The sequence below is a fragment of the Monodelphis domestica genome, chromosome 5, assembly GCF_027887165.1.
Source record: "Monodelphis domestica isolate mMonDom1 chromosome 5, mMonDom1.pri, whole genome shotgun sequence".
In the NCBI taxonomy this organism is placed as follows: domain Eukaryota; kingdom Metazoa; phylum Chordata; class Mammalia; order Didelphimorphia; family Didelphidae; genus Monodelphis; species Monodelphis domestica.
In genome coordinates, this window is record NC_077231.1 from 79,811,493 (window position 1) to 79,835,090 (window position 23,598).

General features: G+C 38.8%; 1 protein-coding gene and 1 non-coding gene across 6 annotated transcripts in view; both read right to left on the reverse strand.

Annotated features, from left to right (window-relative positions):
* Position 1: 1 nt before the first annotated feature.
* Positions 2-23,598, reverse strand: part of CCDC38 (coiled-coil domain containing 38) — a 73,163-nt gene continuing 49,566 nt past the window's right edge. For all 5 annotated transcript variants that reach the window (XM_056798667.1, XM_056798668.1, XM_007503237.3 and 2 more), the window contains 8 exons: positions 18,204-18,359; positions 14,878-14,932; positions 13,785-13,848; positions 7,323-7,474; positions 5,989-6,124; positions 2,162-2,367; positions 656-749; positions 2-136 (listed from right to left, as the gene is read on the reverse strand). In XM_056798667.1, coding sequence (XP_056654645.1) covers positions 23-136; positions 656-749; positions 2,162-2,367; positions 5,989-6,124; positions 7,323-7,474; positions 13,785-13,848; positions 14,878-14,932; positions 18,204-18,359 — 977 coding nt within the window. In that variant the 3' untranslated portion in view covers positions 2-22. The remainder of the gene's footprint in view (positions 137-655; positions 750-2,161; positions 2,368-5,988; positions 6,125-7,322; positions 7,475-13,784; positions 13,849-14,877; positions 14,933-18,203; positions 18,360-23,598) is intronic.
* On the reverse strand, positions 355-461 carry LOC130454867 (U6 spliceosomal RNA). Its single transcript, XR_008912654.1, has one exon. It is a non-coding gene; the product is annotated as a U6 spliceosomal RNA (small nuclear RNA).

Genomic DNA, 23,598 nt, shown 5'->3' on the forward strand with positions numbered 1-23,598 from the left:
GTATGTGTCTGACTGACTTTGTTTAACTAAAAAAATACTGGTCCTCAAATAATTTTGACTTTGTATCATCGACAAAGAGTATTTCTTGTTTGATATCCGCAAGAGGTTGTGAACGAAATACAAGTCTCCTTCCCGTCTGCAGCAAAGAAAAAAAATTTAATGTTTCTGTCCATAATTCTCTTGTTTATAGAATAACAAAATAAGTTTAGTAACACCTGCCATTCCAAAAACAGACTTTTAAAAGATATTAATTACCAGAATTATAAAGTGACCATAATCATGTAAGGTAAAAGTACTGAAGGGTTTTTTGACATTCATTTTTTAAAGTTTTGAGTTCCAAATCCTTTCCCTCCCAACAATATGAGTCCCTTCAAGGATTTGCATGTCATTTTTTCATAGGGGCCATGCTAATTGTCTCTGTATCCTTCCAGTTTTAGTATTTGTGCTGCCAGAGCAAGCACGGTTATATATTATCTCTGTTTTGTAGATATTAGATCCCTCTAAGTCTCAGTTGCCTTCCGTATTTGCTGCAGGTTACAAAGCTAGTGATAGTAAAGCTAAGACATGCATCTTCAAACCACATCTTTTTTTCCTGATTGGAAAAAACTTCATTAATGAGTGTTGAGGCTATTCTTTTTGACAACAAAGCACAAACCTTTTTCTTTGGTCCTGATACTGCTCTTTCTAAGGCAAGTCTTATTTTTTCTTCCTGGCTTCTTTGTTTTTCTTTCAGCTTCTCTTCACGCATTCTGTTGTGAGAGGGGAAAAAAAGTTCTTGTAACTAAAGTGCTGTAAGAACACTTGAGACTGCTAAGAGTAAATTTTGATTGTTATATAGGAAGATGTTATTGTTCACCATTTGGAAAAGCATCAGGTTGACCTATTCCCAAAGAATCTAAGCGAAATAGCCCCTCAATTTATAGGAGTCTGACTAAACAAGTTGTGGCATGGGATTACTGAAACTTTGTACCCTAAGAAATGAAAAAAACTCATGAACATCTTATTTCTTAGCAACTAGAAGTGGGTGTTTCAAAGAAAGGAATAGATACAAACAGCACACTTTTGCCATCTTGTTAATAGGTAGTATTTTGGAACTGGGAGAAACAAATGTCAGTTTGGTGGTTATTTTGTCAGGTACTTTTTGTACCTGGCTATGTTGGGTTTGTTGGGCCTGGGGCTACTGGGACTCCTGGGATAGCACCTCTCTAAGGTAAGGGGAGGGTGGGTAGTTTGCTGTTAAGTGGAGGTACTAAGCAATCATTGTGAGGAATAAGAAGGGAGAACAGAAAGGAAAGATGGTAAAGCTGCATGGGGCGGGGGTAGGGGGGCAGTCATGTATATTGCATTTATCAAGAATGAAGTGATATGGGGGTGGCTACCTGGCTCAGGACTGAGAGCTGGGCCCAGAGACGGGAGGTCCTGCATTCAAATGTGGTCTCAGACACATTCTAGCTGAATGACCCTGGGCAAGTCATTCAACTCCCATTGCTTAGCCCTTACCACTTACCCACGTTTGACACAGCGAATAAATTTCAGAGAAAGGATTTAGATTTTCCTGCCTTCAGGTCCAGCCTCCTATCCCCTCTTCCAATAATCTCAGAAATTCTGTCTAAAGAATATGTTGCTAACAAGTACTTTAATGTGTCAGTTATTTTAAGGATGTGTTGTTTCCCTTTACTGACATAGTTTGCAACTCTTCAATGTCTTAAAAAATTGGTTTTGGAAGCTGTCATCGTTCCCACATTCAAGTATTAGTCAACCTGGACGTGAATGTTTCCAGATTTATCTGGGCTGATCTTGGGGCAGCAGTCATAGGTCCTATTGAGGCCTGTGCTCCAAACTTTCCAGCTTGGCAGGTCAGTGCCTGGCACACAGTACGTGTTTCTTAAATGCTGCTTGACTAGGACCTGCCAGAGCTTACACTCTCCAATGAAAACATAGAGTCACCCAATTGTAAGTAATGATACGGCATAGGAACACGTCTTCATGGAAGAGTGAATTCGGAAGCAGTGGATGGATGGCTATACCTTTCCCTTCATTTGGAATTCACACCTGGTGGCTCTAGCCATCTCTGTTTTTAAAGCTATCCTCCCCAAACTGCAGAACTGAAATCACTAACAAGGCTCCTGTAGGTTGTGAATGCAAAAGACATAGACTCTACTTTTGTCGTCTTTCTCGCTGTTTCGCCTTTTCAATGACTTCGATGATATCTCTAGGAACCGTTTCAATCAGGTCACTCAGCTCCACCAGTCGAGACTCTACTTTGACCAACTTTTGAACTGGGTTGAGGTTGGCCACATCCACCTCTCCGATGCAGACCTTGTACACTTGGTTGACTTTTTTACTTAGGGAGTCTATCAGTCTTTCCTACGTTTGGAAAGAGAGGGGCAACAGAAAGCATAAAGATCCATCAGCAATGTAATGCCACGTTACTTGTTACTAAATACGCGTCAAATGGCGTGAGTATTTGGCTGCTGAAACCTTTAGTTATGTGTTGTCTTCCCCACTGAGGGCAGAGACTGGCGCTTTGTCTTTGTATACATATTACCGGTCACATAGTAGGTGCTTAATCAATTGATCCTTTAGAGGATTCAGTTGAAATACCATGAAATTTCAGCATAAAAAATTTGAGGACATCCTTAACTTTTGTAGAAATCAGTTTTGTAATTAAAAGCATGTGAGTTCTATGGTAACAAGTTTGGTTATTTTCAATCATGACTTAAAAAGTAAAAAAGATGTCAACAACTGAAGAATATTTCGAACAAAAATATTGAACCAAGATGCTCCAATTCCAGGGAATGACCTTTAAAGTTCTTTGGGTAAAGTGGAAAATGTTACTCAGATGTTGAAAAACCTCTGATTTCAAAACAAGTTCTCTTTCCAATATATTGTGAGAGCCTCCATCTCCATAAGAGAGGGGATATGAAAGGAAGGTTGGGGAGTAGAAAATTTGGGGCTTACAATCAAAATTAGAAGGATTTTTAAAGAGTAAATTTCAACTCCATCCTACCCCACATGATTGGGCAATCTGGACTCTCTTCATACTCTCTCATTTGGGGACCTCAACCTCAGGGCTCAATTCAATGATCATTTCTATACAGGTGGCTCCCAAACCTCTCTACCTAACCCCAATGTCTCCTTTGAACACCAGTCCTGCACCCTCAACTACTTGTTAGACAAATACTCGCCTGACAACACCTCAACCTAAATATGTCCAAAATTAAACTCGTCTTCTTCTCCTTATTTCTACTGATGGCACTAAGATCCTCCCAGGCATCCAGGTTTGCAGTCTTAGAACCTCTGACTTTTTCCTCTTTCCATCTTATCAGCTGCCAAATCCTGTTTCCATTCAAACTGCCCTTACCCTATTTGTTGCTTCTTGCTTGGACTAACATAATAATTAGATTATATATAAAATATATATTAAAAATAATGAGAAAATTCAGGTCCTTGTCTCTAGCCTCCTCCTTCCTCCATTCCATTATTTATACAGATGTAGAATTTACTTAATGGCTAAGTCTAACTGGGTCAAAGAAACGTTTAAGTGGTGCCCATGGCCAATTGCATAAAGTTCAGTCTTAGCTTAGCATTTAAGGTCTTCCCCAACTGGGCACCATTCTAGCTTTATTTCATGTTACTTCCTTTTATATACACTCCATTTCTAGTCAAACAACTTTCACTACCAGCACTTACCAGATAATCTCCCACCTCTATGTAGTTGCCCAAACCATCACCCATGGCAGAGTACAGCCTTTCTGATCTTCACTTTTCAGAATTCTTACCACCTTCCTTCAAGGCTTGACTCAAGAGCCATCTTTTCTGCGCCTCCTCTAAGCGCCCCCAGCAGAATGTGGGTGAATGTTGACAAGGTCAGGGAAAATGCTACTTTTGCTTTCATCTTCACATGCCCAGTGGGTAGGACAGTACTCTACACGTAGCAGGCACTTAACCTCTGTTTGTTAAAATTAGTGAAAAAGGATCAGGAGTCTCTTTCAACTCTATTTTGCTCCTTCTCCTTGAACCAGACTAACTAATGGATTAAGGAGAGCCTCATTCTCTTGTTAGTGGGCAGCCTGTCTAGCCCTCAGTAGCTCAGTGGAGTTGGGAGGACCTGGGTTCAAATTTGACCTCAGATACTTCCTAGTTGGGTGACCCTGGGCAAGTCACTTAACCCTAGTTGCCTACCCTTTGCCACTCTTCTGTCTTAGAATTGATACTAGGACAAAAGGAAAAAATGCCATCAAAAGTAGAGCAGCAGTCCACTTGAACCCTTGTCACTAGCCATAATGCCACCATACCTCTCTATGTTGTACCCCAATTGCATGTAATAATTCTAATGGTCATTTGCAGAGATTGAGGCTGCGGGGAGCTGTCCATCAATGTGAAAAATTGTGTATAATATCGGCATTTTTTCAATATATTGATAGATTTTGCTAAATGTTTTTTCTCCTTTTTTAAAAAAAAATTCTTTGTTATAAGAGAAGGATCTCTGGCAGGCAGAGGGGGGACGGATACAGAGGGCAAATCTAGAGGATGTAAGAATGAAATAGAGCAGCACTACCTTCCCATTCCTAGTCTGCACTTCCAAGAGATGCATGCATGAGCGCTGCAGTGAGAGAGAGCTTCACTCTAGTGGTCCCATGGATGGTGGGTGGTGGGGATCACGGATCTAGTGGCATCATGGATGCCAATCACTTTCCTTCTCCTCTCATCATGTAAGACTTGATGAAGATTCCCTCCTCCACCCTGAGATTTTACAAACACTTTCAATGCACATTTTCTCCTCCTCCTCTAACTATCCTCCGAAGATTGTAAGTTTTTTGTCAAAAGCCAAGCACTGTGCCCTATTTATTTTCGTAGACTCAAAACAGCCCCTGCGGCAGATCAGGGGATTTTAGAGTCCCAGGGAACCTTGGAACTCATCTAGTTCCATGTCCTCATGACAGATGGGGAAACGGAGTCACAGAAAAGTGATTTGACCAAAGTCACACAAGGCCTGAGAGGCCAAGTTAGAAAATGAGAACCCTAGGTCCTCTGTCTCCAAATTTATCCCTGCTCCATCCCTTACCACAGGTGACCCCCATTTATATATGTGTAGATTTTAAGAAAATATTTCCTTATTTGAATTGGATAAAAATAAGTCGATCCATCTGAAGCAGGCTTATTGACTTAAATATAATTAAAACTATGAGGGACAAAAATCACTTTCCTTTTGATGGCTTTATGAAGGAAAGTAACATTACCTATAATTATAGGTTTGAAAACCAGTGTCCCATTCACAGCTGCCAAATACCATCTGATTAATTGTAGAGCTTCTGAATTTCTTTTTGTGTCATGGACCCCTCAGGCAGGCTGGTGAAGCCTATAGAATCCTTTTCAGAATAATGTTTTTAAATGCATAAAATAAAAGACATTAAAGGAAACCAATTATAGTAAAATACAATTACATCAAAATAGTTTATTTTAAAAAAGAGTAAGTTCCTGGACCCCATCTTAAGAATTCTTGAAAATGAAATTTCATAGAAAAAAATCTTCAATGAAAGACATTCTCCTAATTACTGTCAGATGTTCAAGGAACATAAGTGGACCCACAAACATATTAGCACTATAGAATTATAACCAGCTCTCTTGTGATTATCTAGACTGTTCTAGAAAACTTTAAAACCCCAAATCATTTTCTTTGCCTTTTATCGAAGGTAGATTTAGTGGTTCCTTAAACTCCACATCATTATGGGATCATAGATGTATGATTTCATTCCCATTGGGAACTCTCAGATGAGATGGAAAGTGCCTCAAAGGCCACTTCGCCCAACCCTCTCATTTTACAGCTGAGTAAACTGAGGCCCAAGAAAATTAGATGATGGTTTCACGCTTAGACAGGTAATATCTGAAACCAAGTCTTTGATTCCAAGCTCTTGAACCAACTCTCTTGTGATTGTGTATATACAGGAATTAGAAGCTAAGCTATTTATTAGCTTAAGTCATTACCTGAACTTCTGAGTTAAACTCTCCAAAATTAAATAGCCGTGACCTTAATTCCAATTCTGCTGCTTTTTCTTCCTCTCGAGCACAGAAACTCTTAAGGATTTCTTTTTGTTCCATTAGAATCTCTATATTGCTATTCCTGTTACAAAAGAAGAAAAAAATAGTGTAGACAGTGACAAAGAACTTTAATAGGTCAAATTCCCAGAATGGGGGGGGGGGGCAAAACTGGAAATTGTCACCCACAACCCAAGAAGAACCAAAGAAAATGGATAGGTTTAACTAGACTGAGAAATAGCTGCACCCTAATATATAGTTTATGAATGGATTGTTGAGTTGAGTAAGGTTTCCCAACCTCAGCTATACCCAGGTGTCTCCCTTATCTCTGAAGCTGTAGTCCATGGGATCTGGTTGGATACCATCTACAGCCAGTCACTGTCTTCCTTTGGTGAGGTTCTAATCTTTCAGAGGAAGAAATAATGGCAACAGCACCACCGGGACTCTCAGGGCCTTCCCTTCCTGCCCAGGGCCTCCTCATTCTTTCCAACACAAACTAGAAGATGTTGGTAGCAATTGGTGGGCTTGCTTTAAGTATTGACAAGCTGACTGTCACCACATTCCAGGAAGAAGGCACATTTTCTGAGAGATTTCATCAGATCGTCACACAGTGTCTTTCCCTTCATCAGAGAAATCCTGACTAGTTCCTTCTTCCCAGGACCTTCACTAACTTTCTCCCCACCCCCAAAATACATTTTTATTGCTCTATTGAATTCTTACATCATCTAGATTTGCCCCCTGTATCCGTTTCCCCTCTGCCTTCCAGAGATCCTTCTCTTATAAAGAAGAATTTTTTTAAAAAGGAGAAAAAAAAACATTTACCAATATCTATCAACACATTGAAAAAAAATGCTGATATTATACACAATTTCTCACATTAATGGACAGCTCCCCCCCAGCCTCAATCTCTGCAAATGACCATTATAATTATTATATGCGACTTAAGTACAACATAGAGAGGCACTGGGGGTTATGGCTAGTGACTAGGGTTCAAGTCTTTCCTCTGACACACACTATGGTGGCCTTGGCTGAACCACTCAAGTCCTGAGGGCTCCCAGCCACTTTGGAACACTGTAAGTTGGAGATGGTGCCACCTTGCATTGGCAGAGGGAGCTTTCTCTTCTGGGAGTTCCATATAGGGATGAAATCATAGGTCCAGTTTCTATCTCTATTAGATAACAAACAAAAAATGACAACAACAAGAACAACAAAAACCCTATAGCCCCAGATAGAAAAGAACATGAGAATTTGAGACCAAACCTTCGTTGTTTTTGATGACTTACACTTTATCTTCTATAGCTTTTTCTCTTTTTGATACATCTTCCAGCGTTTCATCAACATCTTGGGAATATTGTACCAAAGTAAGATTCTGCTCTTCCAACTCAGTGAGGACGCGGAGCAGCTCCTCTGGTTCTTTGAAGTAAAGCTCTGGTTCCTAATCAATTTTTAAAAGATGTGGTGATGTGCCCAGAGAAGAAAGCTGGGGAGCTTTCAAGGCCCATCCCAGAAGGCAAATTTCAGGCTGATTTTTCTTTTTTAATTTAAAACAATGTCACAGAGTGAAAGAACATAATCCATGATGGGTGATCAGAAAACATGGAGGGAGGAAACCAAGGTGAAGGAGTGATTGATACAAGGGTGGTGAGGCAGAGGTGGAAAGTCATGGAAAAAAGAGGCTGGATTCTGAAAGAGTAGACAAGTGGTCATTTGGTGAGCCAGGAAACCTTTGCAAAGTGGGAGAGTGGGAAAAGGTGAGAGGAAACAGAGGGAGAAGGAAAAAACATGGCAGGCATAGAGAGCATCAGTCAATCAATGAGCATTGATTCTATTGTTGTCCAGCCATTTCAGTCACATCCAAATCTTTATGACCCCATTTGGGGTTTCCTTGGCAAAAAATACTAAAGTGATATGCCATTTCCTTCTCCAGCTCATTTTACAGATGAGGAAACTGAGGCCAACATGATTAAATTACTTGCCCAGGAATAAATTTCCCAACTCTCCCTAGACTGAGACATACTTCCTTCAACATGACCACTTGGAGTGAATACCACCAGATTTCATTTCTGAGTGGTACATAATGAATGAATGAATTGCTCCCTTGTTAGGAGGACACAGTGACTGTGCCTAGCTATTGTTGGGATACACAGCTATTAAATGTCTGAGTCCAAATTTGAATTCAGGTCTTTGGGACTTCAGGACAGGTACTCTATCCACTGAACCACCTAGCCACATCCAAGCATTGATTAAGCACATGCTATATGCCAGATACTGTGCTAGATCCTGAGAATACAAACCAAAAATGAAATAGATCTTGAACTAGAATAATAACAATGATAGCATTTAAGCACTTCACATATTAATAATTATCTCATTTAATACTCACAACAACCCTAAAGGAAATCCACTAATTATTATATCCATTTTGCAAATGATGAAACTGATACCAAGAGCTAGTTAGTATCTACAGCAGGATGTGACTTCAGGGGTCTTCTTTACTCTAGGTCCAAAGAGCTATCCACCGTGCCACCTAGTCACTCTACATTCTTAGCTTCTGCTGTACTGGGGGGAGATGATATGTACATATAAACATGCATACATATCAAATATAAGGGAAAGAAGAAAGGGAGGGGAAGATACCAGTGGAATGAGGGAAAGGCAAAGGTGAAAAAGGAAAGTGCTAGAGGGAAATGGGCGAAGGAAAAATCTAAGCTTTTGGAGGGCAGGGACTGATTGGGGACTCCCTCTTTATTGGGAGAGATCAGTGCCCTGCACCTGTGTTGAGGAATGGGATGTGGGCTGGTGAGAGTGGGAGAGATGAGAGTCTTCTTCCAGTCTCTCCCAGTCTTTAGCTTCTTCAAGTTTTAAGCCTTCACTCCCTCCAGGCTCCACAGTAGCTCCAAGAGAGAAAAGATGGAGGATGCCAATCACACTTCAGGTTGCTGAAGGAAAAGACTCTGGGAAGAAGTAGACATGAGAGGAGTGGGTGGCCTCCAACATGTCCCTGTCTAGCTTGTTACCCTATTAGAGCCTCTGGAGAACTTCCTTTTGGGTAAAATCTCGGACACTCTCTGGGTTGAGCCATCTGTCTACCAGGTTTCTGGCCCTTTGGGAGATACCAGCTTGAGTGAGAGACAACCTTCTTGGACTGGCTGCTGGCAGCTGGACAGAAGACCAAAGAACCACTTCTCTACTGGACTTGCTTTGGACATTTTCTTCTGAAGATCTTGGCTCATATAATGGACTCTATTTGTGAGATTGTGTTTGGGGAAACTTAATTTATTCAGCTTAGATAAATTAGTTATTAAGATAGTTTTATGGGAATTGGGTTTGGGGATTAAGATCGATAACCTTCCCTCACCCTTTTACCCTCCTTTCCTCTCAACCTTCCCAACAATAAACCTAAAATATTTATATGTTTCCCTCTTGCTCTTTACCCTAACAAATCTCACCATAACAGTTTTGGCAGAGCCAGCTAGGTTTATATTGTTAATTGTATGTTTAAAGTATATATTAGCTATAGTAAAGTGACCATAGGAAGTTCAGTTGATCCCACATTCCAACTGTTGGCTCTCTGAACTGATAGGAGCTGAGGGGGAAGGTCCAAAAGGATTCTGAGGGCTTGCATTACCTAGGGGAGCCATTTTGACTGCACCACATGCTCCCAGTGGCCTTCTTGGAGGGGCCATTTTGGAAAAAAATGTTTTTTTAATTTTTGAAAATTGTAACAGCCTGTTCAGTTTATACATATTGGACATTGTAATAACATTCATACTGTATTTAATTCTTCAGTAATAGTGGATATAAACATGTCATCAGACATGTTAAGCACAATGTTAATTTTGTTATGGGAATATATAATGTACATACTTTATGGTATATTTGTAAGTTTCTCTAACTTTTGTCACCTTGTATGTGAATTGGAATGTATGAAACCTGTGATGGATATTAAGATAACTGATGTATTTGCCTATGTTCCCCTAACCGTAATCTGTGGGTTTGTCTGGTACAAGTCTCGTGCTTCTCTGTTTATTTACCTTTATCCGATTTCCAAAAATAAACACAGAAGCACGAGACTTGTACACCTGAATTTACATGGTTTAAAAAGGATTCTGAATTGAAGATTATGGTAATACATATAAAACATCAACTTGAAAAATGGAACAATTTATGAACAACTTGACTATAAATCTGGGACATGGAAACATCGCTGATAATGATAACAGCAATATTATCAATAATGTTAGAAGACTAAATAGGTTGGAGCAGGAAGAGGCAACTGGAATAGTGAATCTATGACCCCTTCGAGACTTGCCAGTGGTAACAAAGAATGAGGTACACAAAGTGAGAATCCATAAAAGATTTTCTCCAGAGGACCTTGAATCTATTAAAAGGAGAACCCCAAATTTTAGAGATGAACCCAATAAAGTTATCAAGGAGATGCGACGGGCAATTGAATTGTATGACCCAGATTTTAATGATTTTGCTCTTCTAATGAAAGAGGTCCTTACTAAGAGAGAGAGAGAGAAATAATTTCATAGAGGAGACTAGATCAGACCCTCTTTTACAATCATGGCCAGAGAATTTAAAACTAGATACAGTAGACAACGGGGTATATGAGGAGCTTATAGAAGCAAGAGATGCAATACTGGAAGTCACGGGGAGCTATACAAAGAGGCCCAATGCTTGGTCCAAGTTTGAGGTCATTAAGCAGAAAGTGTCTGAAGCACTTGCGGTTTTCCTAGAAAGGATAACCGAGGCAGCTGAAACTCGCCTGAGAATGGATGCACTCGATGAAGGCACCATTGCCCACATCAAGCGTATATTTGTGAAAAATTCTGTACCAAGGGTCAGGCAATTCTTTAAATCTAATTACTCGGATTGGGAAGAGTTTGATCTGGAGGAATTAAGGAGAAAGGCTGCATATTTAACTAATGATCCTGAAGAAAAAACTGATGAAAGAGATTCCATTGTAGAAGATTTAAAAAGGAAACTAAGGGAAGCTGAATTAAAGGAAAAGGAAAGTAAAATTAAAGAAGCAAAGGCAGTAGCTGCTTTGATCTCTGTGTAGCCAAGACATAACAATAATAATAAGAACTTTAGGCCTAGTGAAAGAAGATCAGCTCCTAGGCACTGTTTGCTTTGTGACTGGATCAGACACCTGTACAGAGAATGCAGGTTCAGAAATCAAGTCAGAAGGCAAATGAATAGGAATGGTGGTTTTAATAGGCAATAAAACAATCACAGGAGTAACAATTATAATAATTATAAAAATAACCATTGGAATAATCATCATCATCATTAAAACAGATATGTTAATCAATGTCAAAATGCCTGCTGCCAGGGCTAACAAAAACCAGATCTAGATACTATGCAATCATGGGTAAATTCTGAAGCTAGACCAAAGTATAGCCAGGTAGTAAAAGGTGATCAGAACAAAGGTGCTTGTGACTTATGAAGGTTTACCCTAGGTACATAGGAAAGTGAATTAGGAAATGAGTGTAGTATAAATGAAAATGAGTTGAGGATAAATGGAATTGAGTTTAATGAAAATAAGGTAGATGGTGATACATATGAATTAATTGAATCAAAGGAGGATATAATTAGTTTAAATAATTATACAGAGAAAGAACATTGTAATATAATTTAATTTAATAATTAAATTTAATAGGAAATCCTAATGAATGTAGAATAAGAGAAATTAATGAAGAATATAAATTAAATAATAATAAAATTGTAAATGAGAACAATAATACTAAGATGGAGAATATAAGGACCAATGAGATAATATAAAAGCTGATGATACAAAATCCTGGGAAAGCCATGTTATTCAAGCAGACGTAAGCTTGGATGGACAGGAAATGACTGAGCTTTGCACTGATGTTACTGTGCTTGCACCAGTTCTTGAAACCTTCCAACCTCCAAATAGCACTGAACCCTATGTTTCTGTAACTATAGGGGTTCAGATATATGATCTTTTGGTGGATACTGGAGCCAGTAAATCAGTTTTGCAAAGTCTTCCTAAAGATTTTAAAGCTGTTGGTACTATGGAAGTGATTGGAGCTATTTGAAAACCAGAGAGAATAGCAAAATTACAACCTAAAATTATAACTTTAGGTACTTTATCTGTGGAACTTGCATTTCTTTGTATGCCAGAATGTCCAATGAATCTTCTTGGAAGTGATTTGCTTTATAAATTACAAGCAACAATTCAATGTACTGACACTGGAGATATATCATTACAACTTCCAGAAGAATCTTTGAAAGCTTTTCCATTGCTGTTCTTAGATTCAGTCAGTGCAGAGAATGAGTTGGATTCCATCTATCCTATTCCTGAGGATATACCAGAAGATTTATGGTCAAAGTCTTCCACAGATGTAGGTCTATTGAAATCAGCTACTCCAGTAACAGTGAGAAGAACTAAGGAAGGATCAGTTCCTTGTGTTCTTTAATATCCATTGAGTAAAGAAGCTATAAGATCTATCATTGAGTCCCTAATTCAACAAGGGATCATATTACCTTGCTTCTCAGAACACAATACGCCTATACTTCCAATAAAAAAGCCAAAGCTAGATCAATATGGCAAAATAACCTACAGATTCATCCAGGATTTGAGAGCTATAAATGATCAGGTAATAAAGACACATCCAAACCCAACTGCTATCATTTCTTCCATCCCAAGTCAAGCAAGATATTTCACCATGGTAGATTTATGTTCAGCATTTTTCTCGATTCCTATCCATGAGGATTCTCAAAAGATCATTGCTTTTACATGGGAGAAAACACAGGAGATTTGGACGCATCTTCCAAAGGGATTCTGTGATTCCCTGAGTCAGTTCTCACAAATTTTGAACAGAGACCAACAATAACATTCAAGGAGAGTAAAATAGTACATTTTGTTGACGATATCCTCCTAGCATCTCCATCTGCTAAAGTGTGTTAAAGGGATAGCAAGATTCTTTTGATTGAATTATATAAATGTGGATATAAAATCTCTAAGGCAAAAACTATTATTGTAGGATTTGTTAGGGTAAAGAACAAGAGGGAAACATAATCTCACAGAGTTCATCATATGAGCCAAGATCTTCAGAAGAAAATGCCCAAAGCAGGTCTAGTAGAGAAATGGTTCTTTGGTCTTTTGTCCAGCTGCCAGCAGCCAGTCCAAGCAGCTTGTCTCTCACTAAAGCTGGTAACTCCCAAAGGGCCAGAGACCTGGTAGACAGATGGATATGTGACTAGAAGTCAATGTACGTTTTTGGACCTCAATTTCCTCATATGTAAAATGAAAGAATTGTACCAGATGACATTTATGGTTCCTTCAAGCCCCAAATCTTTTAATCCACTGAGTTTAAGATATGAGGTGGAAAATGGAAAAGAGGGAAAAGGAGAGAGATAAAGAGGGGGAGGGGAAGAGGGAGAGTAAAAAAGAAGGGAAATAAGGGAGTAAAGGGGAAAGGGAGAGCTGGAAAGTGTATTTCCTAGTCCATAATTTATGGAAAACTCAATCTTCAGTGTAATGAGTAACCTGTGGCCTTCCTAAAAGAAAAAAAAATGCATTTCATCTATTTGTGTCCTTATAATAGTGATATAATCATATGTAAATAGAGAGTACCTAGATAACCTGAAGGAAAGTAAAAGAAGTGATTGAAATTGGCAAAAGACAAGATTCTAAAAGAAGATATGTGACCATGACTGATTTTTCCAATATACAATTATTTAAGTAAATCAAGAAAATAATGTTTGGTTACCATATCGTAGTCTATTTCATCAAGACTGAAGTCAAAACTTTCTTCTGAACTTATACTTGCAGCACTGTCCAGAAAAAGAAAAAGAAAAATTCAGCTCCTGCTCGAATCTCATGTTTTTTTTTTTAGTTTACTTGGGTTATTTTCCCCCTCTAACTTCCCATCCATCAGAGATTGGCAAAGTTGGCCAAAAAAGGGGAAATGTAATATACTTAGCATAGTACTTGGGACATAGTAGGTACTTAATACTATATTAACACAAGGAATGAGATCAGCAGAAAAAGTTCTGATAAGCAGAACTAGACTGAATTTGATATCATGGGGGAATAGGGTCACAGATCAAGAGCTGGGAAGGTACTTATTAGAGGTCATCTAATCGTACTAATATCATTTTTTAAAACTTCCAATTTCTGTCTTAGTATCAAGTCTAAGTCAGAAGAGTGGTAAGGGCTAGACAATCTGGGTTAAGTGATTTGCCCTATGTCACACAACTAGAAAGTATCTGAGGCCAGATTTAAACCCAGGCCCTTCCAACTCCAAGCCTGGTTCTCTATCTACTCTATTACCTAACTGCCCCCCAATCCTATTATTTTACAGATAAAGAAACTTAGGACCCAAGAAATTTAAGTGACTAGCCCAAGGTCACATAGGTAGTAGCAAAGAGGAGAGCTGAGATGTAAGCTGAGATTTCTGACTTCTGATGTAGGACATATTTTCCTGCATGATCTTTTCTCCTTCCATAGCATCACTGTTCCATAGTTTAGCCCCTTGGATTCAGCGTATTACCTTGCCTTCTAATGACTGAGCCCAAGGTCACATAACCTGAATTCCCCCCAATTTCATCCTGTTCCACCTCAAAGCTCTGACTTTGTCCATTCCCTCCTTCCAATATTGCTTGTGCTGAAGTCACATTTTAATGCCTGATCACGTCACAGGTAACGGTGGGCTCTCAAAGGCTTTGCCAGGATACGAAAACCCTGGTAGAAGCTGGATTTTAAGACATGACCACATGTATGTATGTCTAATAGACGTTGGGTGTGGACTTCTGATAATAGCATTAACTATTTCAAGAGAGGTAATTAATTTCATACTTTACTTTGGTGATGGGGGTTTCCTTCTGTCATATGCGTTTCTTTTCCCCCTTTTCTCATCTTCATGGAGATTGGTTTGTGAGGTTTTTTAAAGGGAAAAAATAACACAGAATAAATGATAAACACTAGATCCCTGATATGCATTCTCTGTGTGGGTATATTCAATGACATTTTGTTACTGCACAGAAGCTAAGCAGAAGCATAACTTCTTCACAAGCTAAAAGCTAATTTGTTTTTAGGATCCAAGGTTGACTTAAAGGTAGAAGGATCTTTGGAAGTCATAGAGGCCAATCCACTCATTTGACAAATGAAGAAACTGGGAAGAGACAGGTCTTAACCTAGAAAGCCATAGGTCTCCCCTAAAGTCACATAGCTAGTATCTAAGGATTTGACCCTGACCCTCCCTCTCTGTCACCCCTCCTACCCAAGAAACCCGTTTCTAATTCCTTGACCCCTCTCCTTTCTTTCAGAGAGAAAGGTATCACCTCAAAACCATAATCCAGACTTTCTTTTCCTTCCTCCCTCACTTCCTCTCTCCCTCTCTCTTTCCCTCCTTCCCTCCCTCCCTCTTCCTTCCTTTCTTTCTTTTCTCTTTCTTTTCTTTCTTGCTTTCTTTCTCTCCTTTCTCTCTTTTTCTTTCTCTTTTTCTTTCTCTCTTTTTCTTTCTCTTTTTCTTTCTCTCTTTTCCTTCCTTCCTTCCTTCCTTCCTTCCTTCCTTCCTTCCTTCCTTCCTTCCTTCCTTCCTTCCTTCCTTCCTTCCTTCCTTCCTTCCTTCCTTCCTTCCTTCCTTCCTTCCTTCCTTCCTTCCTTCCTCTTCTTCTTCTTCTTTCTTTCTTTCTTTCTTTCTTTCTTTCTTTCTTTCTTTCTTTCTTTCTTTCTTTCTTTCTTTCTTTCTTTCTTTCTTTCTTTCTTTCTTTCTTTCTTTCTTTCTTTCTTTCTTTCTTTCTTTCTTTCTTTCTTTCTTTCTTTCTTTCTTTCTTTCTTTCTTTCTTTCTTTCTTTCTTTCTTTCTTTCTTTCTTTCTTTCTTTCTTTCTTTCTTTCTTTCTTTCTTTCTTTCTTTCTTTCTTTCTTGCTTTCTTTCTCTCTTGCTTTCTCTCTCTCTTTCTTTTTCTTTCTTTTTTCCTTCCTCCCAGATTTCCTTCCTTCCTTATTCCTTCTTTCCTCCCTTCTTCCCTCCCCTCCCTTCTTCTAAGTATCAATTCTAAGACAGAAAATAAAAAGAACTAGGTAATCAGGGTTAAGTGATTTGCCCAGGGTAACACAGCCAGATTTGATTCTGACTTCAGGCCCGGCTCCCTATCTGCTGTGTTACCTAGCTCCCTCCAGATTTTCATTATTGCTTACCCGGACTATTGCAAGAATTCTTAACTTGTCTCCCTGCTTCCACATTCTCTTTTCCTAAAATGTAAGTCTGATCATGCCACTCCTCCCCTCTAATACTCCTAATCAACTGAAAACCCTTCAACAGCTCCCTATAATCTACCAAATAAACTCCAAACTGCTGGCCTTCAATATCCTTCTGGTTCCTACATATTTTTCCAGCCTTATCTCACATGGTTCCCCCTCCATGTGTACCTTTAATAAGATCATAGATTTAGATATGGAAGGGACCGTAGAGGTCGGAGGATCATAGACTTACAGCTGGGATGGGCTGACCCTTTTATTTTACGAATGGGGAAACTGAGATCCAAAGAAGTCGAGATTTGCCCTGAGTTGTACAGTTGCCAAATGGCAAAGCCAAGACTTGAAACTCAAGTCTTTTTCACTCCAAATCCAGCATTCTTTCTGCCATCCCACAGTTTTCCTATGAGCTTCTATTTTAAGTAAATTACTGTTATGTGTAACTATATTTCCAGAATGATTGTAAGCTCCTCATTTAAGGACAGACACTATTTTATTCATCTTTGTACATGCACACTTACACAAACACACATATGCACAGTAGGTGTTTAATCAACAAATACTTATTAAATGCTTACTAAGTGGCAGGCATTATGCAAACAGCTGGGGGGTACAAATACAAAAGTGAAATACTTTCTGTCCTCAAAGACCTTATATTCTTTTTTTTTTTCTTTTTTAAACCCTTACCTTCCATCTTAGAATCAATACTATGTATTGGTTCCAAGGTAAGGGGCTAGGTAATGGGGGTTAAGTGACTTCCTCAGGGTCATACAATTAGGAAGTATCTAAGCCAGATTTGAACCAAGGACCTCCTGTCTTTGGGTCTGGTTCTCAACCCACTGAGTCACCCAGTTGCCCCCAGGAATTTACATTCTTAATAAAAGATTGCTGACTTGGAGTCAGGAAGACCTGAGTTCAAAGGTGGCCTCGAGTACTTAGTAGTTGTGACCCTGGGCAAATTGCTTCACCCTATTTGCCTCAGTTTCCTCATCTGTCAAGTGAGCTAGAGAAGGAAATGGCAACCCATTCTAGAATCTTTGTCAGGAAAACCCCAAATGGGGTCACAAGACATGACTGAACCACAATAAAAGAGAGGCAGCATTATAGAGTGCATAAAGAGTTTCCCCCTCTAGTTTTATGGATTCTAAGTGCTTCCTAAATGCTTAAATACCTAATATGTGCCAGGCATTGAGCTAAGCACTTTAGGAATATTCTTTCTTTTTATTCTCACAACCACCCTGGGAGGTGGATGCTATTATTATCTTAATTTTACAGATGGGGAAATTGAGGCATACTTGCCCAGGATGATACCACCAAGAAGTATATGGGGATAACTAGATTTGAACCCAGATCTTCCTGACTCTGGACTTGGTACTCTATCCATTGTGTCACCTAGTATCAAAATGAATAAACAACAACATAGAAGACACCACTTCTCACCCATCAACTTCCTCCCTGAATCAAGGTCCAACTACTTGTCAAAGCACTTTCTCTTCCCTTCCTCTTCTCTCAGCAAAAGCAACAAAAAAATATTAGTCCTTGGGACCTGACTTACCTAGGCACATCTTTACCTACAATTAAATTTAGGTCAGAAATTGGGAAGTGACAAACCGTGCATAGTCTTCTTTTCTATGTCATGGCAGGAACCCCAGAGTCCATGGATCACCTTACTCTAAATGGCCCTTCTTTTTTCCCTTCACAGCCTTATGGTACCCCTGGAGACCTTTGGGCACAGAGTAGCCCCCTGTGATTCAAGATTTGAAAGGTTCCTTTCCTTCCCTCTTTCCCTCCTCCTCCTCCCTTTTATGTATAAGCAGAGCATTTCATCTGGCTAGTGTAGACACGATCCATATGCTTGTTGATCATTATTACTGATCTTGATCCTTTGGTGAAAATACAGGCCCCTCTCCTAGGCTTTGAGATGGCCACCTTCCAAGCTTTTCTTTCTTCGGAAGGCAAACAGCCCCTCAGATGCCCCAAAGTCCTGTTGAAGATTTATTGTAGGACCAATATCATCCATAAACGACATCTTCCTGGCCGTATGGATCTTTTCTTTGGACCCTTGACTCTTTGAGACAAATGACGCTAAAATGGGGAAGGGGAAAGGGAGGGTGGAAGAGAGAGAGAATGAATATAAGTTTTAGTTATGGGATAAAGGATGGAGGTACCAAACCTTCTCTTATCGCTCCTTGATCCTGACTGACCCCCTTATGGCAGATGTTCCCTAGAGGTGTTTCCTTAGAATTCTTCCCTTCTCTGCCTGCCTTTCTCATGGCAAGTCCATTTGCTTCCATGCCTTGAATCAGCTCTGGGATGATTAACTCCAAAATCTAGACCTCCAGGACGGACCTCTCTTCTGAGCTTTAGACCTGCAACTCCATCAGATGGTAGGACCATGGCTACTTGGGCGTTGCACAGGCAGAGAGACTGCACTCATCAAAAATCAAGCTCATCATCAGTATGTTGATCATCTCTGTCCTTCCTAACTACCTAGAATTTAATTACTTTGTGTTGATTGATTGATTAATCTATTCTCTGCCTACCTATCCTTTTTATATTTGTTCTGTAGAAAGGGGCCAGTGCAACTAGGTGGTAAGAGCCCCAAATGGGCTTGGGATCAAGAAGACTCATTTTCATGAATTCAAATCCAGCCTCAGACACTTATTAGTTTTTTTGACCCTGGGCAAGTCACTCAGCTCTTGTTAAGTCAACTTTACACTTGCCTCTGTTTCCTCCTCTGTAAAATGAGCCAGGCAAGGAAATGACAAACTACTTCAGTATCTCTGCCAAGAAAACCCCAAATGAGGTCACCAAGAGTTAGACCATCCTGAAAAAATGACTCAACAAACAATAAAAAAGATAGCATGACCGAGTGGATAAAGAGTCGGCTTCAAAATCAGGAAGACCTGGGTTCAGGTCATGCCTCAGATATGCTGTCTGTGTGAGTGACCCTGGACAAGTCACCTGACTTCTTAATGCTCTGGCCAGCTCTCGAAGACTCTAAGTTGAAGAGAAGAGATTTACTTCCATTGGTTTGTCCTATGCCAGTTAGGTGGAACCCAAATAAAAACTCATCATAGCTGGCCACATATTGACTTAAAAAGCCACAAAATAACATTATCTAGGTTGTATTATATTTTTATTTATTTTGTTAAACATTCCTCAATAATATTTTAATCTGATTTGGCCACTGTGAGTTTGATGCCTTTGACCTACATCAATGAAACTGTAGGTCCCTTGTTGCTGTATTTATTCTATATATACTTAGTATATATGTGTATATAGACATACAGACATACACTTATATACACACACACGTATAAATATATAAACTTGTATTCTTCATTAACATGTTAATGCTTTGAGAGTATAGGTTATTTAATTCTTTGTCATTTTAATCTCCATTACTTAATACAGTGGCTAGCACTTGGTTGGCACTTAAAAAAATGCTTATTGGTTTCCTCTCTCTTCTCTTTCCTCTCAACTCTACTTCTACAATATCTCTTGCATCCTTCCCTTTATCTCTATACTCAATGTCAGCACACCACCCTAGCGGTACAGGTCCTTTTTTCTACCCATCTGGACCAATATAATCACCTCCTTAGAGGAATCTTGATTCTACTTTCTCCCCACTTCAATCTGTCCTATATCCCAATGCCAAAATAATTTCCCTTATATATACAGAAATAGCCATATTATTCTTCTACTTAAAAAACAAAACAAAACATCTATGATTTGTCAGTCAAGTGAAATTCCCTTTCCTGGCATTCAGAGGACTTTATATTTTAGAACTGATACATCCTTCCAAGATTCGTACATGCTACCAACCAACCATGGACATAGGAGCAAAACTCTTCATTGCCCCAACTGTCTCTCCTCTCACAGTTCCCCCAATGCCTCCCATTGGGTGCAAATGCTGTATCCTTTTTTTTTTAACATAGTGAAGTTTATTTGTTACTTTGTATAACCAGTAGAATCTTATAAATCAGTTTCTTCATTATGTTACCTTTTTGAATACATTTATTAAATATAAAACTTTACTTAAAAGTGAAACATAATTCTAGCTGAGAATAGTCTTTAAACTCCTCCCTACTCACCAAGAATCCTGATTCATCCAGCACTTTATTTTATATCTCTTAAATATACTTACCCAGTAGGAGGTCTAGGTCAAGCCCTTCAGGTGCTCTAATCACTCAACAAGCATTTATTAAGATCCTACTATGTGTTTCACAAAAAACCAACAAAATAGACATATGTTTGATTACATTGACTAAAAGAACCAAATTACCAGTATCAAGAATAAAACGATTAATACACCATCAACAAAGATCAAATAAAAACAATTAGGAGTTATTTTGTCCAATTATATGCCAGTAAATCTGGCAATCCAAGAAAAATAGATGAATATTAAAAAAAATAAATTGCCCAGGTTAACAGAAGGACACTTAAATAACTTATCTCAGAAAAAGAAATTGAACAAGATATAAATGAGTTCCCTTCAAAAAAGTCCTAGGGGTCAGATGAACTCACAAGCAAATTCTTTCAAACATTTAAGAAACAATTAATCCCAATATAATACAAAATATTTTTTTTAAATGATGAAAGAAGGAGTCCTGCCAAATTCTTTCTAGGATACAACTATGGTTTTGATACCTAAACCAGGAAGAGCAAAAATGAAGACAACTATGGGCCAATTTCCCTAATGACTATTAATGCAAAAACTTTAAATAAAATACTAGCAAAGAGATTACAGCAATATATCACAAAAACTATATTCTATGACTGTGGGATTTATAGCAGGAATGCAGGGCTAGTTCAATATTCAGAAAACTATAAGCATAACCACATTAATAACAAAAACAACAAAAATCATATGATTCTATCAACAGATGCAGAAAAAAGTTTTTGATACAATACAAAACCTATTCCTTTAAAAATCATTCAAAGGCACAAGAAAATATAGAGTCTTTCTTAAAGTGATAAATTGTATTATCAGAGCAGTATGCAAAGGTAAGGATGGAACATTGGAAGAAGTTATGATTGACAGATGGATGAAGACCATTGGTAACAGAGGATCATGGGAGAAGAACGGGGACCTGGGAGAGTTTCCAGCAGTCTGGGTTTTTGAGATTGGATCTCATGGTGAAAGGAGGCGTTTTGCCTTGCTAGAGATTGGTCAAGAGCCAACTGAAGGGTATCCAAGTGAATAGCCCTGGGACTTCTCCAGAAGAGTGGTAGTACAGCCTAATATCTCTAATAACATCAACAAAGAGATTCAGGTCTCATCGGATCTGTGAGGGGCCTCGGACTCTCTCTCCCCTCCGTATTGCACTTGCCCCCTTTAGTATTTAATTTAGCTTGAGATAGTTGGGAGGTGAGGAGAAATTCTGATCTTGCTCTGAAGCAGACAGAACAGACTACCTCGGTGGGACACCGCCGCTACCCTCCAACCAACCCCCCACTTCCAAATAGTCCGTCTTTATTAAGCCTATTTAAACACAATCAGATTTTAAGAAGGGATTTATTCAAAGGAGTCTTGAGGGAGCTACTCTCGGAGGATTACTGATCAGCCATCGCTAAGTGCTGGTCTGGACCCCTCCCGCGGCAAGGGGGAGGCGTGTCTTCCTGGCCAATGGGTGCTCGGCTCGGGTGTTTGGGAGGTACCCCTTCCATCATCCTATAGGGGAGACTTCCCTTCAACTTTCCATCACCGACTTGCCACAGGGGAACCACATTTTCCTGAGTTACACCCTCTGTACCTTGGCTCAGGAAGAGAGTGAGGGAACACAGTAGGAGTCACTCCACCTCGACTTCATCCTTTCCTCACTCATCTGCTCACAAATGTAGACCAACTAATACCATCCCCAAATAGTCATTAGAGTATGCATCTAAAATCAGGGACGAAGCAAGGATGTCCATTTTCATCACTATTATTCAGTATTATATTCGAAATGCTACCTATAGCAAAGAAGAAGAAATTGAAGGAATAAAAACAGGTAGAGAAACAAGACTGCAGATGATATGATGGCATGCTTAGACAACCCTAAAGAATTAACTAAAAAACTAACTTTAGCAAAGCTGCACGATATAAAGAAATCCACACAAATCATCAGCATTTCAATATATTACCAATCAAATCCAGCAGGAAGAGAGTTGAAGAAATATTAATTGCTCATAAGTAGGCCAATAAAAATGACAATTCTTATGAAATTAATTTACTTTTTCATGTCATGCCAATCAAACTACCAAAGAATTCTTTTATAGAGCTAAAAAACAACAAAATTCAGCTGGAAGACCAAAAAATGAATATAAAGAGAATCAATGGAAAAATATGGAGGATGGTAGCCTAGCAGTGCCAGATTTCAAACTATAATTCAAAGCAATAATCATCCTGGTACTGGCTTAGAAATAAAGTGATGAAAACAAACAAAACAACAAAAAAAAGAAATAAGAGTGATGAACCAGTGGAACTGATTAGGTATACAATGCATAGCAGTAAATGAACACAGTAATCTATTATTTGATAAACCCAAAGATTCAAGCTTTGGGGGCAAGAACTCATCATTTGATAAAAACTACTGGGAGAACTGCAAAGCAATTTTAACAAAAATAGCACATAGACTGCTATCTCACACCATATGCCCAAAAAAGGTCAAAACAAGTAAACAATTTAAACATAAAAGATATATCGTAAGTAAATTGGGGGGGGAGTATAGACAAATTTACAGATTTGTCAAGTTTATAAATTTATTAGATTTTATGGCTGAGAAAAGAGTATAACTAAACAAGAGCTAGAGAGGATCACAGAAAACAAAATGGTTAATTATGATTCTGTGAACTTACAAAGTTTTTGCACCAACAAATCCAAAGCAGTCAAAATTGGAAGGAGAGCAGGAAAATAGAGAAAAATTTATTTATAGCAAGTTTCTTCTCAGTCAAATTTATAAAGATAAGAGTCACTCTTCAGATGATAAATGGTCAAAGATATGAACAGACAGTTTTCAGAAGAAGATGAAAAATGAGAAATGCAAATTCAGCCAATTCTGAGGTACTACTTCATATCTATCAGAGTGGCTAATATGACCGAGAAAGGAAAATGACAAATACTCGAGAGGGCATAAAGAAACAGGTACACTAATGCACTGTTGGTGGAATGGTGAGCTGTTCTAACCATTCTGGAGAACAATTTGGAACTATGCTTAGAAGACTATAAAACTGAGCATACCCTTTTACCCAGAAATACCACTACTAGTTTTGTATCTCAAAGATATCAAAGAGAAGGGAAAAGGACAAAACTATTTATAGCAACTCTTTTCATGGTAGC